Genomic DNA, 26,495 nt, shown 5'->3' on the forward strand with positions numbered 1-26,495 from the left:
ATTATAATTTTTAACATCTCTAGTATGCTCATTGAATCTTTTATGGGCCTCCCTAGAGGTTTGAGCTGTGTACTGCAGTTGGCACAGGTTGCAAGTAATAAGATAAACCACAAATGTGGTACAGCAGTTGGCATAAAAGTCTATGGTATATTCATTTCCTGTGCTGTGACTAGAAAATTTGTCACCCTCATTGATGTGTGTACACATGAGGCAATTGCGTCTACCACATCTATAGTTTCCCTTATGTTGCAACCAATTTTGTTTGGTTACATTGGTTCTCATGACTAAACTAGGAGATATGGTCTGACCTAAAGTTTTACATTTTTTGGGAACATATTTGATGTCATCCCCTAAGAGGACATGTGAATGCTTTTTTAAGATTTTAATAATTTCATTATATTGTTTTGAGTAAGCCGTGGTGAATACTACTGCATCTTCAAAGTTAGATTTCTCTTTTTTCTTTGAATCATGTTCTCTGGAGATGCTATTGAATGCACTTATGTCTTTACGACACTTTTCAAGGGAATTAGTATTGTAGCCCCTGCACACTAATCTATTTTTTAATTCCAAAGATTGAGATTCATATATTTCATTAGATTTAGTGTTTCTGCAGATTCTGATAAACTGTCCCCTGGGTATTGCCCTAATTACATGTGTAGGGAGGTGGCGTGCAGAATGGTATTCCCAGCCGTCTCTTTACGATATGTGCTGGTAATGATTGTATTGTCACTGATCTGAAGTGTTAAATCTAAATAGTTAACATTCTTGTCACTGAACATGCCAGTAAATTTGAGATTAAAAGCATTGCTAGTTATGTATTCAATGAATGTGTTAAATTCTGTCTCTTTAAGGGGCTTTTTTACAATGACCAACAGGTCATCTATATAACGTACATATATTAAGATATTCTCCAGCCAGGGGTTATGTATACAATAGACATGTGACAACTCCCACCAGGAAATATAGAGGTTTGCAAATGCGGGGGCAAATTTTGCCCCCATGGCAGTGCCACATATCTGATTGTAGAATACCCCATCAAACCAAAAGTAATTGTGAGATAAAAGAAATCTTAATACATCTCCTACGTATTGTATAGTTAGATCTGTTAAGTTCATTTCTCTGTTTAGAAAAAATTCTACAGCCTGTACCCCTAATTCTTGAGGGATACAGGTGTAAAGTGAACACACATCAATGACTGCCCATGTGTAGTCTTCCTGCCAATGTACAGTGTCCAGTATGTCAATAAGCTGAGTGCTGTCCCTGAGGTAAGATAGCTGTTTTTTAGCTATGGGTTGCAAAACCTCATCTAACCATGCCCCCAATGGCTCAAACAAGGACCCCACCCCAGAGACAATGGGCCTGCCTGGAGGGGTATGGGGGTCCTTGTGAACCTTGGGGACATGGTAAAAAATTGGAGTGAGAGGGTGATCTGGAGTTGGTTATGCAAACCTGGGGAATGGGTAATTAAGGGATTATCTATCTATTTAAACAATAAAAATTCTGGAGTTCTTATGTAAATTTATGTAACAAATACATCTTTCTGTTCTCTGGAATGTGGACATATATTGTATTTTTAGCACAAAATCCAGCTGTACAGTGTCACAATATTAAAACTGTAGCATTTTAAAGTAACGGTCACAGGATTAAATATCCATCCCACTCTACCTTTCAGGGGAAATGGATAATCCACTTGTGATGCACCAGCTGAGATGTAACGGTGTACTTGAAGGGATCCGAATCTGCAGGAAGGGATTCCCTAACCGCATCCTTTATGGAGACTTCCGGCAGAGGTGAGTCCGCTCTTTTTGGATTATTTTGTGTCTAGGGTATATGAATTTGATAAACAACACCAATGAATTAAGAAAAGAGAAATTCACAATCTGCATAGGTTATGTAAAACCTACATATTCACCTTTTAGATATTTATATACTCTTTATACAGATACCGAATCCTGAACCCTGCAGCCATTCCTGAGGGACAGTTCATAGATAGCAAGAAGGGTGCAGAAAAACTTCTGGGATCTCTAGAAATTGATCACACTCAATACAAGTTTGGACACACCAAGGTGGGTTTTACCAAGCTAAACTTAAAATGTCCTTTGTGCGTAAAGCATAAATCATATATGAATGTTTGTCTGTGAGGTGTGGTGGCATATAACTGCCAAAATGACATTTCTTATCATAAAAATTATACTGAAAATTTTATATGTTGCTGTTTTTAGTATTATTTTTCAGTGGCTTTATAATCTAAAATCCCTATATATCTTATATTAATAAAACGCTACTAAAACCATTCAGTTAGGAATAAACTGAGAAGTATGTTTTGGCATTCTAAAATTAACAAATATTGAGATATTTCCCTCAATTACTAATATACTATTTCAAACAGGACTCACAAACGTTCTTCTATGGAGGGCCAGAGTTATTTGGTGGAATTGGTCAGGGGCCACATTTATGCTTAACAGGGGCCACTTTTATGCTTAACACCTTAAAATAAAGTTAGGTTATAATCATAGTTTTAGTTAAAATTTACACAGAGTGAGTATAGTACAGGATTTATTTTGGAATAATGCATTGTTTTCCTTATCTTAGTACCAAAATCAGTGCTCACCTACCCTTCCTCTCTACTTTGAATATATTTGTCTGAGTAGCTTTCTAAAAGTCTTTGGGCTTTGTGAGTTCTCCACTTAGGCAAACAACTGACTGGTAGTGGAGGTGGAAATCGTGCAAACCAATCCCACGTATGCTTACTATTTCTTATAAGGATATTTTCAAGCCATGTTTTTGTTAAACATCTAATATTATATACTGGGAGACCTAATTTGCTTTAAAAGTAGACAGACTCATGGAGTGCAACTATTATCTCAAACAAGAAGGAATCCACCATACTACACTGTTTGAACTTTATTTAAATATCTTGAACCAATGGTACTACTCCCACCTTTGTGCCCTTTTAAAATCTTGCATAATTATTCTCCACTGTGCTGGAGAGAATGTGATAGAGTGGGCTCCCCAGCACATATTTGGTGTGAATGCCCCAAGATCCAACACCTTTGGCCACGGGTCTTTTCATGCTTCTCAAAAATAGAGATCATGTAGCTAAATCATCCTCAAGCTGGCTTATTTCATTTGTTGTCTAACACATTACCTCACTACCATTGCAATGCATGTATATACATGTTTATAGCAGTCAAAATGGTTCTGGACAGATGTTGGCGCTGGTCGGGCTGTCCCAGATGGTCTCAGGTCCTTGCATTTCTTGAACATATCCAGAATTGCAAGAATTGATAATATCCATATTATCTATGGAATGCGAGATCTTTACATTCAATAATAAAGTTGATCTTCGCTGCTTAACTGTGGAGGCGGTGTGGTGGTAATGGGGCTTGGCTGGCCGTCCGTGGGCCTCCTGTCCAGAATATTTGAAAAACTTACTAATCTCTATCCTTGATGGGGGATTATGAGTCCAGAGATATGCAGAGTTGTGAGTTTCATAACAAATGTCCCCCTCCTTTTTTCTTCTTCTTTCTCCTCTCTTCTTTCCTCCATACCTGTTTATTCTTTTATGCAGGTATCAAGGAGCATCCAGGGAGTGCATTTCCCTAAATCTTTGTGTACTGCTGCTTTAAATGGAAATTTGCTCTTAATAGTCTACAACATTATCTTTCTGCAGGTGTTCTTTAAGGCTGGCCTTTTGGGTTTGCTAGAGGAAATGAGAGATGAGCGCCTCTCTAAAATTATAACACGCATCCAGGCACAGTCTCGAGGACTGCTGATGAGAAGAGAGTTTAAAAAGATTTTGGAGCGCAGGTGAGCCAATACTGGAGTCAATAAACAATTTAAAGTCTCTTTTTTAGGGGCCCTAAGAAGTAAATTGTGTATTTTCTCTAAACTATATTAAACAAACAATGTGCTTCACAATGAAATAATCAAATAATTAGGAAACTTATGGGTCTCTCTCAAATGTATGATAAAATTAATATGTTTGAGGCCATGTTAGCACTTGAAAATATGTGGCTCAGGTTTCATTCTGTTCTTATCCATTGTTCTGCAGAGATGCCCTCCTAGTAATTCAGTGGAACATCCGAGCTTTCATGGGTGTGAAGAACTGGCCATGGATGAAACTTTATTTTAAGATTAAACCTCTGCTGAAGAGCGCAGAAACTGAAAAGGAGATGGCAAATATGAAGGAGGAGTTTGGAAGACTGAAAGAAGCTCTGGAGAAATCAGAGGTCCGACGCAAAGAGCTTGAGGAGAAGATGGTGTCCATGCTGCAGGAAAAGAATGATCTGCAGTTGCAAGTCCAGGCTGTGAGTTTACATTTTAGTGGCTGGATAGACTAAAATTCTTTCTGCAACATGCACAGTTTAATATCAGCCCAACAATAACATACATTATGCCTGTCTTGCACAGTGTTTCTGTGTTCATCCTTAACGTGATTTGAAAAGAAAAAAAACTCACTGGGCAAAGAAATTATTAAAGAAACTTTTTTTTTGGTACCAAAAATGCATATTTTGTATTTTATTTAGGAACAAGATAATCTAAATGATGCTGATGAGCGATGTGAACAACTGATTAAGAACAAAATCCAGCTGGAGGCCAAGCTAAAGGAGCAAACAGAGAGACTGGAGGATGAAGAGGAGATGAACGCTGAGCTGACGGCAAAAAAGAGGAAGCTGGAAGATGAATGTTCTGAGCTCAAGAAGGATATTGATGATCTTGAGCTGACTCTGGCCAAAGTGGAGAAAGAGAAGCACGCCACAGAAAATAAGGCAAGATCCCATATTTTGTTAAAGGGACAGTCAAGTCCAAAAAAACTTTAATGATTTAAATAGGGCATGCAATTTTAAACAACTTCCCAATTTACTTTTATCACCAATTTTACTTTGTTCTCTTGGTATTCTTAGTTGACAGTTAAACCTAGGAGGTTCATATGCTAATTTCTTAGACCTTGAAGACTGCCTCTAATCTGAATGCATTTTGACCACTAGAGGGCATTAGTTCATGTGTTTTATATAGATAGCATTGATCTCATGCACGTAAAGTGACCTAGATCTGAGCACTGATTGGCTAAAATGCAAGTCTGTCAAAAGAACTGAAATAAGTGGCCAGTCGGCAGAAGCTTAGATGCAAGGTAATTACAGAGGTAAAACATGTATTATTATAACTGGGTTATGCAAAACTGGGGAATGGGTAATAAAGGGATTATCTTTCTTTTTAAACAACAAAAATTCTGGTGTTGACTGTCCCTTTAACCTTTCTACCAACATTACTTCAATTTCCCCTTTACATGTATATATTTTTTATATTACAGGTCAAAAACCTAACTGAAGAAATGGCTGCTTTGGATGAAATTATTGCTAAATTGACCAAGGAGAAGAAAGCCCTCCAAGAGGCTCACCAGCAGACACTTGATGATCTTCAGGCTGAGGAGGATAAAGTCAATAGCTTAACTAAAGCTAAGGCCAAGCTAGAACAGCAAGTTGATGATGTAAGTGATAAAAGTAGCATGAACAAGTGTGTTAATTTTCAAATTTCTTTATAGAGATTTCAGTCATATAACAAAAAATAACTAAACACTTGATAATTGCAGCTGGAAGGTTCTTTGGAACAAGAGAAGAAAGTCAGAATGGATCTAGAGCGAGTGAAGCGAAAGATGGAAGGGGACTTGAAATTAACACAGGAAAATGTGATGGATCTGGAGAATGACAAGCAACAGCTAGAAGAGAAGCTGAAGAAGTGAGTGCCTACATTGAATGGGTTAATTTAGATGTGCAATAGAGGGTATGATTAACAATACCCTTCCTTCTATAGGAAAGAGTTTGAATTAAGCCAACAAACCAGCAAGATTGAAGATGAGCAAATAATGGGCATGCAACTTCAAAAAAAATTAAAAGAGCACCAGGTAAAGCCTCTAAAATGATATACGTAATAATACTCATGTATCTCCCAGTGAGATAATAATGCAGCATATCACTTCTATAAATTCCATAAATGTATTTTCAAAAATAAAATGCTTTTTATTTTATGTAACTTATTTGCATGTAACCCTTTCTCTTTCTGTCTTTCTCTACTAAGGCTCGTATTGAAGAATTGGAAGAAGAACTAGAAGCTGAGAGGACAGCTCGAGCCAAGGTGGAGAAACTTCGCTCTGACCTATCAAGAGAGCTGGAAGAGATCAGCGAACGTCTAGAGGAGGCTGGAGGAGCAACCTCGGTGCAGCTGGAGCTGAACAAGAAGAGGGAAGCAGAGTTCCTGAAACTAAGGAGGGACCTGGAGGAATCCACCTTACACTCAGAGGCCACAGCAGCTACCCTGAGGAAGAAGCATGCAGACACTGTAGCAGAGCTGAGTGAGCAGATAGACAACCTCCAGAGAGTGAAACAGAAGCTGGAGAAGGAGAAGAGTGAATTCAAACTGGAGCTGGATGATGTGGCGTCCAACATGGAACAAGTGGTGAAATCCAAGGTTAGTGAGAGACTGAAAATTTCAAGTAATTTTTATTATTCTTTTTTCCCCTCTATCTTCTTTTTTGCTCCTTTATTATTTTTCTGTTTCTCACATTCTTGCTTACATATCTTTGTCTCTTGTCTTGTATTTTCAGGCCAATCTAGAGAAGATGTGTCGCACATTAGAGGATCAAATGAATGAGCATCGAACCAAGTATGAAGAGACACAGAGAACGCTCAATGATTTCACCTCCCAGAAAGCCAAGCTGCAGACAGAAAATGGTGAGCTGGCACGCAGGCTGGATGAAAAAGAGGCACTGGTGTCACAACTTACCCGGGGTAAACAGACTTACACCCAGCAGATGGAGGATCTGAAAAGGCAGATGGAAGAGGAATCCAAGGTAATATTCATACAAAAAAAGCTCTTGAGTTATTTAGCTAAACTCTAATTAAAAATGTATTTTTAATAACTGATACAATAATTACCAAACTCTCTTGCATCCTAACAAGGCTAAAAATGCACTTGCCCATGCCCTGCAATCAGCCCGCCATGACTGCGACCTTCTTCGAGAACAATATGAGGAAGAGCAGGAAGCCAAAGCAGAGCTGCAGAGAGTGTTGTCCAAAGCCAACTCTGAGGTAGCGCAGTGGAGAACCAAGTATGAAACTGATGCCATCCAGAGAACTGAAGAACTGGAGGAGGCCAAGTAAGTGAAACCACCTTGGTGTCATATTGTATTTATTTTCTAACCAATTCCTATTATTCTGCTTCCAAAATGGATTATTACTTACAAAGGGCTTAATGCATTTTCCTCCCCTTGCATATGTCCTGTATGTGCTCATCTAATAAAGTCTGGCTTCTCTATCCTAGCTCTGCTTTTGATGGTCTCTTGCATCCCTAACACCTGTTCGGGTGACTTATTCTATCCTAGCTGAACAATTCCTTTCAACAGAGAAGCTTTTTGCTTGGATTATGTTTCATGCTGTTGTATAAGACGAGCATAAAGTTTATTTGTTAGAAGGCTTAGCTTCTGCCTGTACTACCAAGGTGGGTTAATCATTGGGCAAAGGGCACACAATTTAGAGCTTCTATGCATGAATAGAGAAACGCATTAATCTTATACATGGTTATCAAATGTTACCTTTATTTAGTTAGTTTGTCTTTAACAGTACATAATGCCAAGAGCACTTCTATTCTTATAAAGTGATTTTTTTCTTCTCCTACATTCTTTCTTCTGACTTGTTTTCTCACCTGAAATATGACAGGAAGAAATTGGCACAAAGACTGCAAGAGGCTGAGGAGGCTGTAGAAGCAGTGAATGCCAAATGCTCATCCCTGGAAAAGACCAAGCACAGATTACAGAATGAGATTGAAGACTTGATGGTGGACCTGGAGCGGTCAAATGCTGCAGCTGCTGCACTGGACAAGAAGCAAAGGAACTTTGACAAGGTGAGAATATCAGACAATTCTGTGGATAAAACAGATGGTATAGGTTAATGGTAAAGACACTAAACATTTCTCTGACTCCTGTTTCCCTGTAGATCCTTGCTGAATGGAAGCAGAAATATGAGGAGTCCCAGACAGAGCTTGAGTCTGCACAGAAAGAGGCTCGTTCTTTGAGCACTGAGCTCTTCAAGCTGAAGAACGCCTATGAGGAGTCTTTAGAACATATGGAAACCTTCAAGAGAGAGAATAAGAACTTACAGGGTGAGAGGACTGAAACACAGAAACAAGATAGGACTGGAGTCAGAAAAAATCCTTATATCATATTACTTAGTTAAAATAGGAACTGAAATGGTAATAATTAGAGAACTAAAAACACCTACAACACCATTTTATATCAGATAACCATATTCATGTATTCACATTAATGTGTGCAAAGTGTACAATGCTTCATAACTATAGTGTTTGTATAGTAATATATTTACTGTAGTGAAGATTGGAAGGTAATTAACTGCAAACTTATCCCACAGAGGAAATATCAGACCTGACAGAACAGCTGGGAGAGGGTGGAAAGAGCATCCATGAGTTGGAGAAGATCCGTAAACAGCTGGAGCAAGAGAAGATGGAGTTGCAGTCTGCCCTGGAGGAGGCTGAGGTGAGAACACTATTGAAGGATTTACAATAATTTTAAGACAGAGCAAGATTTAGATGTGGATTTGACGTGCAGTCATTGGTTTACAATCTCCTACTCATTTATGAAATTATGAAGATGATGCATTGTTTAGTATGTTATTTACATGAATTACTGTAGGTATAGCCCAATGATATTCAAGTGTATTAAACCACTAATGATGGTATATTATTATATAAGATACATGCTTAATTACCAGGCTTCCTTGGAACATGAAGAAGGCAAAATTTTGCGTGTTCAGCTGGAATTTAACCAGATTAAGTCTGAGATTGAACGAAAATTGGCAGAAAAAGATGAAGAAATGGAACAACTCAAAAGGAACAATCAGCGTGTGGTGGACTCACTGCAAACCTCCCTTGAATCTGAAACAAGGAGCCGTAACGAAGCCTTAAGGATCAAGAAAAAAATGGAAGGAGATTTGAATGAGATGGAAATCCAGCTAAGTCAGGCCAACCGTGTAGCTGCTGAAGCACAGAAACAACTGAAAGTGGCACATGGAAATCTCAAGGTGAGATGCAACAGTTGGGTGTCAAACATACAGGAAAACTGTACCAGAGGCAGCAGTATCAAAGTTTGTTTATTAGGTTCAATGAATGGGCAGGTTCTGTGGTCCGTAAGCATTATACATTTTATTCACTTTTTTATTCACCTGCTTGCAGGATGCACAGATTCAGTTGGATGACACAATACGAGCTAATGAGGAACTTAAGGAGAACATTGCAATTGTGGAAAGAAGAAATATGCTGCTTCAGGCAGAGCTGGAGGAACTGCGATCGCTAGTGGAACAGACAGAGCGAGCACGCAAACTTGCTGAACAAGAGCTTATAGAGACCAGTGAGAGAGTACAGCTACTCCACACCCAGGTTATTGGTGCACCTGACTTGCTTACTGCTTTTCCATTTATGAATAATTCATCCCTCTTTTATTTTTTAGTAAACATTTAAAATCATAGAGCAATTGCGGTTTTTCTCATTTTCTACAAAATATATTAGCAGACTATTAAATACCCCTCCTTAAAAAATATGAACTTAACATTTCTCCCTGTCTCATCCATTTTAAAAATGCCACTAAATCTTAATTTGGGAGCATTTATTATGTATTTCCTTCCTCTTTTGAAAGTTAGAGATTGGCGCAATAATCTTTTCAATATCCTAAATAATAGATTGCACATTTAACCTAATAATTGTCTCTAGTTCCTCAGTTACCAGTGGCTTTAAGCTATTTATAACCCTGTTTAATGCCTCCTTCAGAACACAAGTCTTATAAACCAGAAGAAGAAAATGGAGTCTGACCTGGCTCAGCTTCAGTCAGAAGTGGAGGAAGCAGTACAGGAATGTCGCAATGCAGAGGAGAAAGCTAAGAAAGCCATCACTGATGTAAGCTCCCATTATTTGTTTGCTTGACATATAATTCATGTTTCTGTCTGTCTTACGAGAACATTGTATTCCACAGGCTGCCATGATGGCAGAGGAACTGAAGAAGGAGCAGGACACAAGTTCCCATTTGGAAAGAATGAAAAAGAACATGGAGCAAACTATCAAGGACCTTCAGCAGCGGCTGGACGAGGCTGAGCAGATTGCCATGAAGGGGTGGGAAAAAGCAACTGCAGAAACTGGAGGCTCGAGTCCGTGAACTAGACAATGAGCTAGATGCAGAGCAAAAAGCGCAACGCTGAATCTGTGAAAGGAATGAGGAAATATGAGAGGCGCATTAAAGAACTCACGTACCAGGTACACAACACAAAGGGGAAAAAAATTATTCAATAAAAAGAACATAATTATTTTTTCCTCTTTTTTGCATCTAAAAGAGGGTATTCTTGTTTTTAAAAAATGCATGAGCCTCTCCAGCATATAGCTACATTTTTGTTTCCATACTGGTTGAGTGTCAACCAATAGACCTGTGGAAGTCTTCTTTATTAACCAGTGATCAATCTGCCCCAATGGATGACCTGTACTGATGAGGATTGTGTGGAGGAGGCAGATGTAGGTGTCAGGAGATTGTATTGCTGTTGGGGAATTAGCACGTGAGATGGAGTTGCTATTGGGTCTGGGGTGAGATTGTGGGTCTGGGGTATGTTCAGTTAGGGTTGAGGTGTTTGTGGTTAGGGCTTATTACAACATGGGGAGATGAGCTTTACTATTAACTCAGTGTGGTGGATACTAAGTGCCTGATGTTCAAAAGCTCACTGGCATAGAGAAAAACATTTGAAGGCTTTCTTTAAGTGTTATATTCTAATGTGTTTGTGTGGTTCACATCCAGTATCCTGAATAGCGAGATCAACAGCTCTCAAGTTAAAATTATCTTTTTTAAATTGTTTGAGGGACCTCGCAATATTGATGAGAATCCTTAAATTAACTCACCAGAGTTCACTGGCCCTTTAATGTTTGATCAGCACACATTGGGCCAGATTACAAATGGAGCACTAATTAACACTCCCGTTTGAGCGTTAACTGTGCTTAAAGTAATTTTTTACGTTTGTCGGGTTTTGCTCATATTATGAATTTAAAGTAAACTATTTTCACTTGCGTGCTAAGCCGACAAGCACAAAAAGACTAAGAATATTGCGTGCGTGTTTACGTATTCCCCCATAGAAATCAATAGAGAAAAAAGTGGACACCCCACTCTTGCCCAAACCCGATTTAATATTCTCATGTGCGCTAACCCAACATGAAAATACAAATATTTCACATTCCAATGTTCTCTGCATACAAGAATATGTTCTATTTATTCATAAATAAATATTTCTACATATATCTGATGTTTCACACACACACACACATATATATATATATATATATATATATATATATATATATATATATATATATATATATATATATATATATATATATATATATATAAATCCATGCAGAAAAGGGCACTCTCAGGATTTGTACATAAACCCAATTATTCCTTTATTGAAAATATCAACAGAACATGGTCGACGTTTCGGCCCTCATTCAGGCCGTCATCAGGACATATATAATCTTGAATCAGCTATGCAGCGGAGCTCCCAGTCAGAAAAAAAGGTGCCTTTTTTTCTGACTGGGAGCTCCACTGCATAGCTGATTCAAGATTATATATGTCCTGATGAAGGCCTGAATGAGGGCCGAAATGTCGACCATGTTCTGTTGATATTTTCAATAAAGGAATAATTGGGTTTATGTACAAATCCTGAAAGTGCCCTTTTCTGCATGGATTCATATACTTCTTAAATTTGAGGATTGCACCCAGGTCTATCATAAACCACCGAGGTTGGAGTGCTGGGCCACAGGCTTATTGAAACAGTATATATATATATATATATATATATATATATATATATATATGTCTATATGTGTGTACATATATATTTATATGTGTATGTATGTCTGTAAATACATATATACACATATAAATTCATATGTACACATATATAGACATAGCAAAGTATAGACACCCGCAATAAACCCCTTATCACTCGCGGGCAAATGTTTGCGATCCACTCGTAATCGGGCTCATTGTGTATTATCTTGCCTTGCTACTGGTGTAAACTCAACAGGTTAAGTAAAATGTAAAAAAATGCTTTACATGAGAATAGCAGCAGCTTGCCGGAAACACGTAGGAAGCACAGATGTTTGGATGCATAGTTTTACAGTAGGGTTTAGTCACACAATCTTATCTCAAACATGTGCAGCAAAACCGAGATGTAGCCATATATTAGAGAACCTGAAATGGGAAATAAGATTGATTTACTAACCCCAGATCTCACCTATTTGTCAACATATACCCTAAGCTCGACAAGACGAAAGTAGTAACTGAACCTGCACATCAGGCACCTTTTTTTTCCAACAAATACAAAACCCCTATGACGGGGAGACCCCTTTGTGTACTTGTCCTGTATATAAGGAAGCTTCAAAACCTTGTGCTGTGCGTACCAAACGCTATCAAATCAGCGAGATAATATTAGTCTCAAAAGTCCCCACTGTTATTCCTCCTTATCTGGAACAAACTTACCCTTTCTTCACGGCACTCTTCCTGAAGCCCGGTGCGTATGAGAGCCGTTTGGGAGACCTCTCTCCAAGGCTCAAAGCAATCCGCCTTCCATAGCTTAGAGCTGCACTGCTCCCACTAGCCGTCAGCTACCATTCGCAGCACTGGCAATAGGCTCCACACTCTATGGCCCCGAAAATTACATCAACAGATGCGGCCGACTTAAGAAGGGGGACGACTCCTGCCGATATACTTTCAATCACGGGTGTGGGTAAATGAAACACTTTGATACTTGCTTCCCTTAATAGATTCTTAACATCCTCCAGGGGCACACCAACTGCAGACGCTCCAAAAAGATTGGCCACAGATATAATAAACACAAAGTCCAGAGCTGCAGTTAAAAATTCCTTTTTCTTTTATTCAATTAAGAGCGGTTACATGTACATGATACAAAACAAGCCCTTAGTGTCCAAAGATTACGCGTTTCGGCTGGAATGCCGTACTCATAGCTCTATACCTTTTTTTTCCATCTGAAGCAAATACAAGTTAACCACACAGTACAAATGTGTCATATTAATTTCACCATCTAAATATGTACAGTGGATAAGGGGTCTGGCCAATCCTGTTTCTTGCAGCAATTTCATTCAATTGGTTAGCAATTATCTGTGATTAGTGAATATATTTCAGTTGTAGTATTTATGTTTGTGAGCCTGATTTTCCCTTACTTTCTTTATTGTTCATATATTCAGTACTTTACTTCTCACTAAAGAACCCCTCCTATTCTAATCTGTCACACATCATGCACTCCTTACATCACTCTCATATAATATCTCCCTTTCCCAACAGACAGAGGAAGACAAGAAGAACTTGGCTCGTCTTCAGGACCTTGTTGACAAGCTGCAGCTCAAAGTGAAAGCTTATAAGAGACAGGCGGAGGAGGCTGTGAGTATCTGCCCTGATTAGCTGTCCCTCTTGATTGTGGGTCTCTAGAAATTATCACTGCATGTTAAAACCAGAAACACAATTTTCATCACATTGTTTTTATTAAGTTACTGAGTGTGTTAGTAGATTTTTGCATATTTACATAGTAAAGTATTTTGATAGCTTTCCCCAAATTTAATTTGGAGGGAATGTATGCGAATGTTACGTAAAAGTAATCTGGTTTTGTTTTTGTTAGATCTATTTTAAAATATATTGTAGATTTTATATTTGTAATCTTTCTGGAAATCCTATATGAGTAACAATATATCCGATAAAATATTGTTACTGTAAATCTAATCCGCTATATGTGGAGTAAAATGTAAATAAATACTATGATCTGCCAACTATTATGCACTACGTAATAATATTGGGCTATGAATCAGTTATGTTGCTACCTTTGATGTAAAGATACATTCTATCAAGCAGTACTATTAGATATTGGTATATAGTAACAGTAACTTGACAAAGATAGCTATTGATTGGCGTAATCATATATTGATTTATTATAATTAAAGAAATCAAAGTTGTTTACTCATCCTCACAATTCAGTTGGCAAACTACTCTGTGTAGTTAACATTTGGCCAAAAGGCTACATATAACATTACTTTACACTTCGATCACCAAGCGTTATGTATCAGGCAGTTTTCTGATTTATTTATTGGCTGTGACGTCACCTTAAATATATTGAGGCATCCCATGTGGGCAGTAACACCTGCTTGGATGAGGATGTGGAGTGACAGCGGTTTTTGGCCAATCAAACTATGTAACGATATGGATAGGTGCCAATGATTGTTATGGGAGAGATTTGTATACTTGTAAATACGTTCAAACAACAGTGGCGCAAACCCCCTCTGAGGAAGAGTTATTGTGAAACGCGTGTCAGGGGTTCACGGTCCACGGATTGTAGGAACCAAGCGTATATCTAATTAGCAGCTTACTGCAGTACTAATAATATTGATATTTATTAATCCCACTTGAGAGCAGTTCATATGTGGGGATATGTAAGTTTACAGGATTTATTTTTAATGTTACTTTTCAAGGCAGTAATTGTTACTAAACACTCTTTCTCTGAGTTGTATGTCTATTAACAATTATTTAATAATTGTTATTCTGTGTTTACACCCTGACAAGAAGATATATATTTTTTTTATTTGAGAGTTTTCTTGTAGGTTGGTTTACTGCCGTCCTCCACTTCTTTCTTCTTTTTTTACAGCAGATAAATATATAAATAAGAAGGCTGCTACATTTTTTCAGAGAGCACAAGGGCTTCGTAGTGAGATATTTCAGCCAGATGCTTGCAGCTGTTTTGACTGGGGAGTCCCCTCCTGTTTGAGCTATTCTGTCACCACATATGGCGCCTACTATGAAGCCTAAGGCAGCAAAAAAATAAATATACACATTTAAAAAAAAAAAAAAAAATGCCATGCACCAAATTTGTTTCCCTACCCCCCCCCCCCCTCAGGGGCACCCTAAGACAGTCATCTCTATTGTAGCACTGGCTACTTTTTTATGCAAAAAAATAATATATATATATATATATATATATATACACAGGGCTCACAATTTCCACTAGCCATTGGCGAGTGGAAATTTAACGGGTGACGAGTGAATGTTGAGTCAGAAGTCTGGTGGCATGTTATAAGTAGAAAAGTTGGCACATTGTATTTGCAGAATGTACATTCCCATTGCAGCACACATTTTGGGCTATGAGCTAAAACTATTATCTAAAGGGATATTATATAGCCATGAAAGTGCAAGGATATGTTATTCCTCTACGGCTGAAGGGACCCCATTAGTGCTTAGACTGTTACTTCTGAGAGGGTTAAACCGAGGCAGATAGAGAGAGATGTTGCAGATGAAAAATGAAAGTGGAGAATAAAGTAGAGTTAAGAGAGGATGGAGAAAAAAGGAGGGAAGAGATATGAGAGAGGGGAAAGAAAGAAAAGAGAAGATATGACCTGAGAGAGAAAAGGGAGAGGGTAAAAAGAGACACTGAAGACAGAGGGAGAGGGTAAAAGAGAGAGATTCAAGAGAGGAGGGAGAGGGAAAAGTTAGTTAAGCGCAAGAAGAGAGAGATGATAAATATTAAAAAAAAAAGAATCTCCAGGTCTGATATGACCTTCCATGACTGACAGCAGCACTCTCTGCACTCTCTCAGTTCAACAACTTCCTTTCTCTATCTAGCTGTTGTCTTCACCAGAATATCTAGCTGATGTTTCTAACTGCTATGCATTTATTTGATTACTGTATGTAGCATTGTTGAATTTGCTATGGTATAAAATAAAAACAATATTACCTAATGTTTCCCAATGGCTAAACATATGCAAAGAGGCGGTGAAGTCGTGGGTGTGGTGTGGTATGGGTGGGATTAGAAGTGGCAAGTAACATTTTGTCCTGCCCAATAGCTTAGGACTTGAAATTTCGAGCCCTGTATAATATATATATATATATACACTCTAACAACTTAATTCCCTATTATTGACTTGGTTCATCCTTTCTCTTCCCAGGAGGAACAAGCCAATACAAATCTGTCTAAGTTCCGTAAGGTTCAGCATGAGCTGGATGAGGCTGAAGAACGAGCAGACATTGCCGAGTCCCAGGTCAACAAACTAAGAGCCAAAACTCGAGACATAGGTGGTAAGGTGAGTAATGACAAAAAGGAAGCACAAATAGGGAAGAGTCATGAGAGAAACAGTTGAGAGGTGGGAGACAAGGGGAAAAATGAGTATGAACTCTTTATATAAAAAAATAAATTATGATTTATAACATGAACAATAAAATGTATTACTGAGTCAGATACGCCTGAGCCAAATAACACTTAAATCAATGTGATTTTAACCTGACATTTTCACCAGTACAGGGTGTCCAACACCCTGTGTTTTTTATTTATTCTCATTTACATGGTCAGAGATGCAAAAATATATAAAAATATAATACACGGTTTCAGGAAAGAAAGGTGTCAAGCTCCTCAATACACTGTACCTGTATTACAGTTAATACTCAATATAAATAAATAGATTGAGAAGCGCTAAATAAGCTTAAGACACAATTTATCACATTAAATATATACTAGAAGTATATGCAAAAAACATAATTTATGTAAGAACTTACCTGATAAATTCATTTCTTTCATATTAGCAAGAGTCCATGAGCTAGTGACGTATGGGATATACATTCCTACCAGGAGGGGCAAAGTTTCCCAAACCTTAAAATGCCTATAAATACACCCCTCACCACACCCACAATTCAGTTTAACGAATAGCCAAGAGGTGGGGTGATAAGAAAAAAGTGCGAAAGCATATAAAATAAGGAATTGGAATAATTGTGCTTTATACAAAAAAATCATAACCACCACAAAAAAGGGCGGGCCTCATGGACTCTTGCTAATATGAAAGAAATGAATTTATCAGGTAAGTTCTTACATAAATTATGTTTTCTTTCATGTAATTAGCAAGAGTCCATGAGCTAGTGACGTATGGGATAATGACTACCCAAGATGTGGATCTTTCCACACAAGAGTCACTAGAGAGGGAGGGATAAAATAAAGACAGCCAATTCCTGCTGAAAATAATCCACACCCAAAATAAAGTTTAATGAAAAACATAAGCAGAAGATTCAAACTGAAACCGCTGCCTGAAGTACTTTTCTACCAAAAACTGCTTCAGAAGAAGAAAATACAACAAAATGGTAGAATTTGGTAAAAGTATGCAAAGAGGACCAAGTTGCCGCTTTGCAAATCTGATCAACCGAAGCTTCATTCCTAAACGCCCAGGAAGTAGAAACTGACCTAGTAGAATGAGCTGTAATCCTATGAGGCGGAGTCTTACCCGACTCAACATAGGCAAGATGAATTAAAGATTTCAACCAAGATGCCAAAGAAATGGCAGAAGTTTTCTGGCCTTTCTAAAACCGGAAAAGATAACAAATAAACTAGAAGTCTTTCGGAAAGACTTAGTAGCTTCAACATAATATTTCAAAGCTCTAATAACATCCAAAGAATGCAACGATTTCTCCTTAGAATTCTTAGGATTAGGACATAATGAAGGAACCACAATGTCTCTACTAATGTTGTTGGAATTCACAACTTAGGTAAAAATTCAAAAGAAGTTCGCAACACCGCCTTATCCTGATGAAAAATCAGAAAAGGAGACTCACAAGAAAGAGCAGATAATTCAGAAACTCTTCTGGCAGAAGAGATGGCCAAAAGGAACAAAACTTTCCAAGAAAGTAATTTAATATCCAATGAATGCATAGGTTCAAATGGAGGAGCTTGAAGAGCCCCCAGAACCAAATTCAAACTCCAAGGAGGAGAAATTGACTTAATGACAGGCTTTATACGAACCAAAGCTTGTACAAAACAATGAATATCAGGAAGAATAGCAATCTTTCTGTGAAAAAGAACAGAAAGAGCAGAGATTTGACCTTTCAAGGAACTTGCGGACAAACCCTTATCTAAACCATCCTGAAGAAACTGTAATATTCTCGGTATTCTAAAAGAATGCCAAGAAAAATGATGAGAAAGACACCAAGAAATATAAGTCTTCCAGGCTCTATAATATATCTCTCTGGATACAGATTTACGAGCCTGTAACATAGTATTAATCACAGAGTCAGAGAAAACTCTTTGACCAAGAATCAAGCGTTCAATCTCCATACCTTTAAATTTAAGGATTTCAGATCCTGATGGAAAAAAGGACCTTGAGACAAAAGGTCTGGTCTTAACGGAAGAGTCCACGGTTGGAAAGAGGCCATCCGGACAAGATCCGCATACCAAAACCTGTGAGGCCATGCCGGAGCTACCAGCAGAACAAACGAGCATTCCTTCAGAATCTTGGAGATTACTCTTGGAAGAAGAACTAGAGGCGGAAAGATATAGGCAGGATGATACTTCCAAGGAAGTGATAATGCATCCACTGCCTCCGCCTGAGGATCCCGGGATCTGGACAGATACCTGGGAAGTTTCTTGTTTAGATGAGAAGCCATCAGATCTATTTCTGGAATTTCCCACATTTGAACAATCTGAAGAAATACCTCTGGGTGAAGAGACCATTCGCCCGGATGCAACGTTTGGCGACTGAGATAATCCGCTTTCCAATTGTCCATACCTGGGATATGAACCGCAGAGATTTGACAGGAGCTGGATTCCGCCCAAACCAAAATTCGAGATACTTCTTTCATAGCCAGAGGACTGTGAGTCCCTCCTTGATGATTGATGTATGCCACAGTTGTGACATTGTCTATCTGAAAACAAATTAACAACTCTCTCTTCAGAAGAGGCCAAGACTGAAGAGCTCTGAAAATTGCACGGAGTTCCAAAATATTGATCGGAAATCTCACCTCCTGAGATTCCCAAACCCCTTGTGCCGTCAGATACCCCCACACAGCTCCCAACCTGTAAGACTTGCATCTGTTGAGATTATAGTCCAGGTCGGAAGAACAAAGAAGCCCCCTGAACTAAACGATGGTGATCTGTCCACCATGTCAGAGAGTGTCGTAAAATCGGTTTAAAGATATTAATTGAGATATCTTTGAGTAATCCCTGCACCATTGGTTCAGCATACAGAGCTGAAGAGGTCGCATGTGAAAACGAGCAAAGGAGATCGCATCTGATGCGGCAGTCCTAAGACCCAACATTTCCATGCATAAGGCTACCAAAGGGAATGATTGTGACTGAAGGTTTTGACAAGCTGATATCAATGTTAAACTTCTCTTGTCTGACAAGGACAGAGTCATAGACACTGAATTTATCTAGAAACCTAAAAAGGTTACCCTTGTCTGAGGAATCAATGAACTGAATGGTAAATTGATCCTCCAACCATGAACTTGAAGAAACAACACAAGTCGATTCGTATGAGATTCTTCGAAAATGAGAAGACTGAGCAAGTACCAAGATATCGTCCAAATAAGGAAATACCAAAACCCTATTCTCTGATTACAGAAAGAAGGGCACCGAGAACCTTTGAAAAAAATTCTTGGAACTGAGGCTAGGCCAAACGGTAGAGCCACAAAACTGGTAATGCTTGTCTAAAAAGAGAATCTCAGACACTAAAAGTGATCTGGATGAATCGGAATATGCAGATACACATCCTGTAAATCTATTGTAGACATATAATGCCCTTGCTAAACAAAAGGCAGGATAGTCCTACAGTAACCATCTTGAATGTTGGTATCCTAACATAACGATTCAATAATGATAGATCCGGAACTGGTCTGAAGGAATTGACCTTCTTTGGTACAATGAAGAGATAAATAAAACCCCAGCCCCTGTTCCAGAACTGGAACTGGCATAAATACTCCAGCCAACTCTAGATCTGAAACACATTTCAGAAATGCTGAGCCTTTGCTGTGTTAACTGGGACACGGGAAAGAAAAGAATCTCTTAGCAGGAGGCCTTAACTTGAAGCCAATTCTGTACCTTTCTGAAACAATGTTTCTGAAACCAGAGATTAAGAACGGAATTGATCCAAATTTCTTTGAAGAAAACGTAATCTGCCCCATACCAGCTGAGCTGGAATAAGGGCCCGCACCTTCATAGGTACTTAGGAGCTGGCTATAGGTTTCTATAAGGCTTGGATATATTCCAAACTGGAAATAGTTTCCAAACTGATGCCGCTCCTGAGGATGAAGGATCAGGCTTTTGTTCCTTGTTGTGAGGAAAGGAACGAAAATGATTATTTACCCTGGAAAGAAAGGGAAAGCAAAGTTGACTTAGAAGACATGTCAGCATTCCAAGTTTAATCCATAAAGCTTTTCTAGCTAAAATAGCTAGAGACATATACCTGACATCAACTCTAATGATATCAAAAGATGGTATCACCAATAAATTATTAGCATGTTATAGAATAATAATAATGCTATAGAATTATGATCTGTTACTTGTTGCGCTAAAGCTTCTAACCAAAAAGTTGAAGCTGCAGCAACATCCGCTAAAAATATAGCAGGTCTAAGAAGATTACCTGAACATAAGTAAGCTTTTCTTAGAAAGGATTCAATTTTCCTATCTAAAGGATCCTTAAATGAAGTACTATCTGCCATAGGAATAGTAGTACTTAGCAGGAGTAGAGACAGCCCCATAACCTTAGGGATTTTTGTCCCAAAAAACTCTAATCTGTCAGATGGCACAGGATATAATTTGCTTAAACGTCTAGAAGGAGTAAATAAATTACCCAAATTATTCCATTCCCTGGAAATTACTTCAGAAATAGCATCAGGGAGATAAAACACTTCTGGAATAACTACAGGAGATTTTAAAAACCTTATTTAAACGTTTACATTTAGTATCAAGAGGACCAGAATCCTCTATTTCTAATGCAAATAACACTTCTTTAAGTAAAGAACGAATAAATTCCATCTTGAACAAATACAAAGATTTATCAGCATCAACCTCTGAGACAGAAACCTCTGAACCAGAAGAACCATTATCAGTATCAGAATGGATGATGTTCATTTAAAAATTCATCTGAAAAAAGAGAAGTTTTAAAAGACTTTTATGTATACTAAAAGGAGAAATAACAGACATAGCCTTCTTAATGGATTTAAAAAATAAAATCTCTTATGTTATCAGGAACACTCTGAAAATTAGATGTTGACGGAACAGCAACAGGTAATGTAACAGTACTAAAGGAAATTTTATCTGCATTAATAAGTTTGACATGACATGCAATACAAATAACAGCTGGAGAAACAGATACCAAAAGTTTATAGCAGATACACTTAGCTTGGTAGCTCCAGCACTGTGCAGTGATTTTCCTGAAGTATCTTCTGACTCAGTTGCAACGTGGAACATCTTGCAATATGTAAAAGAAAAAAACAACATATAAAGCAAAATTGATCAAATTCCTTAAATGACAGTTTCAGGAATGGGAAAAAAAATGCCAGTGAACAAGCTTCTAGCAACCAGAAGCAATAAATAATGAGACTTAAAATAATGTGGAGACAAAAATGACGCCCATATTTTTTTAGCGCCAAAAAAGGACGCCCACATTATTTGGCGCCTAAAATGCTTTTGGCGCCAAAATGACGCCCCCATCCGGAACGCCGACATCTTTGACGCAAAAAAACGTCAAAAAATGACGCAACTTCCGGCGACACTTATGACGCCGGAAACAGAAAAAAAAATTTTGGCGCCAAAAAAGTCCCGCGCCAAGAATGACGCAATAAAATGAAGCATTTTCTGCCCAGCGAGCCTAACAAGCCCACAGGAAAAAAGTCAAATTTTTTAAGGTAAGAAAAAATGATTGAAACAAATGCATTTATCCCAAATCTGAAACTGACTGTCTGAAAAATAAGGAATGTTGAACATTCTGAGTCAAGGCAAATAAATGTTTAAACACAAATATTTAGAACTTTATATAAAAAAGCGCCCAACCATAGCTTAGAGTGTCACAAAAATAAGACTTACTTAACCCTAGGACACTCATCTACATGTAGTAGAAAGCCAAACCCAGTACTGAAACGAGAATCAGTAGAGGTAATGGTATATATAAGAGTATATCGTCGATCTGAAAAGGGAGGTAATGAGATGAATCTCTACGACCGATAACAGAGAACCTATGAAATAGACCCCGTAGAAGGAGATCACTGCATTCAAATAGGCAATACTCTCCTCACATCCCTCTGACATTCACTGCACGCTGAGAGGAAAACCGGGCTCCAACTTGCTGCGGAGCGCATAATCAACAGTAGAATCTAGCACAAACTTACCCTCACCACCTCCATCGGAGGCAAAGTTTGTAAAACTGAATTGTGGGTGTGGTGAGGGGTGTATTTATAGGCATTTTAAGGTTTGGGAAACTTTGCCCCTCCTGGTAGGAATGTATATCCCATACGTCACTAGCTCATGGACTCTTGCTATTACATGAAGAAATATATACTTCTCTATAACATGTTTTAACAAGCAAATATTAAAGGAACATAAAAATCCCCATATTTGCATAGTTTTAAAGTAACTACCTTTTTCATAGCACGTATGTTTCTGATAAAGCATAGCATAAATGCCCAATAAGTAATAAAAATAAATATACTAACTTTTATGACCCCTTAACAACAAAAGTGTTCCATACCTGTATATATACATAACCTGAAACACTTGGTACCAACGCAAAATAATGCAGAGAGCAGACAGCTGCAGAGAAGATAAAAACAAATGAAAACAGATGGCAGAATATGGTGGAAATGTGGATGCTTTGGATAAATGTCCACCTACTTGTATTCCTTGTGTCTGTGCACCATACTGGTACATAGGGCTAGATTTATTAAAGCTGATAGTATACGCGCCCCTGTACGCCTCAGCTCGCCTGTGGCGGGGCGCAATTACCCGCAGGTATTCGGCATTGCACACGAGCCGCAACTTTGCGCTCGCGTGCAATTCCGCCCCCCTGCCCGCGCACAACCAATTACGCGCGGGCAGGAGCTGTCAATCTCCTCGGTCTGACTAGACCGAGGAGATTGAATTTCGCCACATTAGAGGTGGCGAAGAGGCTAGGGAAGCGGCGGTCTGGTGACCGCTGCTTGATAAATGACGGCGAGCAAGTTCTTGTGAGAACTTGCAGCCGTAGGGCTTTAATAAATCTAGCCCTATGTACATATGGAGCAGATATCTGGGGGCACTTATCTATTGTCACTTTGACAAATCAATACTTTTTTACTATACACACACACACACACATATATATATATATATATATATATATATATATATATATATACATATACTGTACTTTCTCTTTGATGTATGCAAGAATATTTCTAGTATCTCACTGCTCTCCTGTCTTGATGTTTTGTCTATAGGGCACACCTTCTTTATTCACTGCTATGTGTCTGTTTCTCATTGTTTTCTTACAATTTGTTCACCCTTTTGTATAGCCCCCTTATTTCTTTGTTTTGTGCCTACCTGTTTATATTTGGTGTCTCTGATATCACCCTCAGTAGTGGCTTCCTCCTATTCTATGGTATCTGATATACTCTCTAATGGTACATTCTAGTTTGTCTGTCTAATGTTTTCACTGCTCTTTTAACTGAATCTGTCCATCTCTTTTGTTAGATATTAACTGTGGGGTCTTTTTTTGTTTGTCTTTTGCAGCAGAAACTCCATGAAGAGGAGTAGAGTGGAAGAAACTTCCCTCCTACCAACACATTTTTCTAAATTGTACATATTGTGTAAAACCAGCTCCTAATAAAGAGTGACTGCAAACTACAAAATTCTGTATTGCCTTTACTTTGTTATATGTTCTTGTTATGCTATTGAACTTACCCTGTATTGCTTCATCATGGCCTTGTTAAACACATGGGTCAAATCCTGTGTCCTGAACCAAATTCATTTTTAAAGCAAAACCTTATTAAATTGGAATTGAACTGAAAGTTTTATCAGCACATATACGATTCTAAAAAACAGCTATAATTTGGATACCAAACACACACATTTGCAGTTAGTATTCATTTGAAAAGCATAATAATCATTTTTAAATATTGCAGCTGCTCAGAGCGCAGTGGGGCTTGTATCATATTAGCAATTAACAAACTGAGTCATTACCAGATGGTACAAGCACCTTAGGCTTTCTGAGCAAGTGCTGTGTTTAAAGTGCACAGTGAATACTTAAATACCATTTTGAAACAGCTATAACTTTTATTAGAAGCATTTTTAGCACCTTGGTAGCACTTGCTTATTGGTGGCTACATTTAGCCACCAATCACCAAGCACTGCTCAGGTTCTGAACCAAAAGTGGTCCAGCTACTAAGCTTAAATTCTTGCTTTTCAAATAAGATACCAAGCGAATGAAGAAAAGTTGATAATAGGAGTAAATTATAAAGTTGCAATTTTTTCCTTTTTTTTATTGCAATTTAGATTGGGAAGAGTTAAAAAAAAGAGCTACCAGATCTATTTACAAGGCTAAATTATTTACCAAATGTATCAGTTAAGGGCACACTGAACCCACATTTTTTCTTTTGTGATTTCAGATAGAGCAGCCAGATTTTTAAGCAAGTTTCTAATTTACTCCTATTATCAATTGTTCTTCATTCTCTTGGTATCTTTATTCTTTATTTGAAAAAGTAGGAATCTAAGCTTATAAGCCTGCCCATTTTTGGTTCAGCACCTGGGTAGCGCTTGCTGATTGGTGCTACTTTTTGAAAGTTCTATTTCAATGACTTTTATTATGCACTGTTTGATCATGCAATTTTACTGTATTCAATTGTCTTTAACCATATTAAAGCAAACCAGTAACAACTACTACCTATAACAGACAAAAAATGTAAATTGCAATAATGAACATCTATACAATCACAAAGAACCCTGATTTAAGGATGTAATTCCCTTAATAAAATGTTTCTACTGTCACAAAAACAAAAAGTGATATTATTTTTGGTCACTTGTACCAAAGAATCCCAATTTACTAACTGATACTATCCCTCTGGGTGTTTTAGCTCTGGTCCAAATGTGCTCAATGTTAAATGCGGGCAGCGGATTCTGCCCGCAAGAGGAGAAGCTGAGCAGATAGGGGCAAATATGACGCCCCTGTCCCGCCATGCAATGATAAATGGAGCCCCATAGTAGCAGTGTATAGTTACACAATGAGTTTCTGTCACTTGTGACACCCTCACAACTCTTTAACTAAGGTGCTGGAGAAGTTTCACAGATTTTTTCAAGGTTTCAAATATTGTAAATTCTTCTTAAACCGTCTGTGCCAGTGAGTGCATTTATCAAAACTTCATATATATGTCCCTAGAGACAGGCTCAGCAACCGAGCCTGCTGAGATATTTGGTAGTGCTCCCTCCCCCTTCTTATGTATGTTTACACACACACACAACACAACACACACAAGCACTGCAATGGCTCTATATCCCCAGCTTACACGCACATACACACACACTGTAGTGGTTCTCTCCCCCTGCTTACACACGTTTACGCACACAGAGACACACACAAACACTGCAATGGCTCTCTCCCCCTGCTTACACACGTTTATGCACATACAGAGACACACACAAACACTGCAATCTTTCTCCCCCCTGCTTACACACGTTTACGCACACACAGAGACACACACAAACACTGCAATGGCTCTCTCCCCCCCTGCTTACACACGTTTACGCACACAGAGAACACACACAAACACTGCAATGGCTCTCTCCCCCCTGCTTACACACGTTTACGCACACAGAGACACACACAAACACTGCAATGGCTCTCTCCCCCTGCTTACACACACATTTATGCACATACAGGAGACACACACAAACACTGCAATGACTCTCCCCCCTGCTTATACACGTTTACGCACACACAGAGACACACACAAACACTGCAATGGCTCTCTCCCCCCCCTGCTTACACACGTTTACGCACACAGAGACACACACAAAACTCTGCAATGGCTCTCTCCCCCCTGCTTACACACGTTTACGCACACAGAGACACACACAAACACACTGCAAATGGCCTCTCTCCCCCCTGCTTACACACGTTTACGCCACACAGAGACACACACAAACACTGCCAATTGCTCTCTCCCCCCCTGCTTACACACGTTTACACACACAGAGAGACACACACAACAAAAACTTCAATAGCTCTCTCCCCCCTGCTTTCACACGTTTACACACACAGAGACACACACAAACACTCGCAATGGCTCTCTCCCTCCATGGCTTACACACCTTTATGCACACACAGGAGACACACACAAACACTGCACAGGCTCTCTCCGCCCTGCTTACACACGTTTATGCGCACACAGACACACACAAACACTGCAATGACTCTCTCCCCCTCTGCTTACACACCTTTATGCACACACAGAGACACACACAAACACTGTAATGACTCTCTCCCCCTACTTACAAACATTTACACGCACACAGAGACACACACAAACACTGCAATGGCTCTCTCCCCCTTGCTTACACACCTTTACTGCACACACAGAGACACACACAAACACTGCAAATGACTCTCCCCCC

The 26,495-nt window shown here is 38.6% G+C and overlaps 1 protein-coding gene across 1 annotated transcript in view; it reads left to right on the plus strand.

The window, feature by feature from the left end:
- Positions 1-23,737, plus strand: part of LOC128649203 (myosin-6-like) — a 37,629-nt gene extending 13,892 nt beyond the window's left edge. Inside the window, 23 exon segments of the mRNA XM_053702327.1 lie at positions 1,673-1,790; positions 1,943-2,066; positions 3,674-3,810; positions 4,055-4,310; positions 4,530-4,772; positions 5,315-5,491; positions 5,594-5,739; positions 5,815-5,905; positions 6,079-6,468; positions 6,605-6,850; positions 6,960-7,156; positions 7,716-7,899; positions 7,992-8,157; positions 8,424-8,548; positions 8,784-9,092; positions 9,244-9,447; positions 9,835-9,960; positions 10,037-10,171; positions 10,173-10,244; positions 10,246-10,314; positions 13,403-13,498; positions 16,045-16,179; positions 23,619-23,737. Of these exon segments, the coding sequence (XP_053558302.1) occupies positions 1,673-1,790; positions 1,943-2,066; positions 3,674-3,810; positions 4,055-4,310; positions 4,530-4,772; positions 5,315-5,491; positions 5,594-5,739; positions 5,815-5,905; positions 6,079-6,468; positions 6,605-6,850; positions 6,960-7,156; positions 7,716-7,899; positions 7,992-8,157; positions 8,424-8,548; positions 8,784-9,092; positions 9,244-9,447; positions 9,835-9,960; positions 10,037-10,171; positions 10,173-10,244; positions 10,246-10,314; positions 13,403-13,498; positions 16,045-16,179; positions 23,619-23,642 (3,770 nt within the window). The 3' untranslated portion in view covers positions 23,643-23,737.
- The last annotated feature ends 2,758 nt before the right edge of the window (positions 23,738-26,495 follow it).

This window comes from Bombina bombina, chromosome 2, assembly GCF_027579735.1.
Source record: "Bombina bombina isolate aBomBom1 chromosome 2, aBomBom1.pri, whole genome shotgun sequence".
NCBI lineage: Eukaryota > Metazoa > Chordata > Amphibia > Anura > Bombinatoridae > Bombina > Bombina bombina.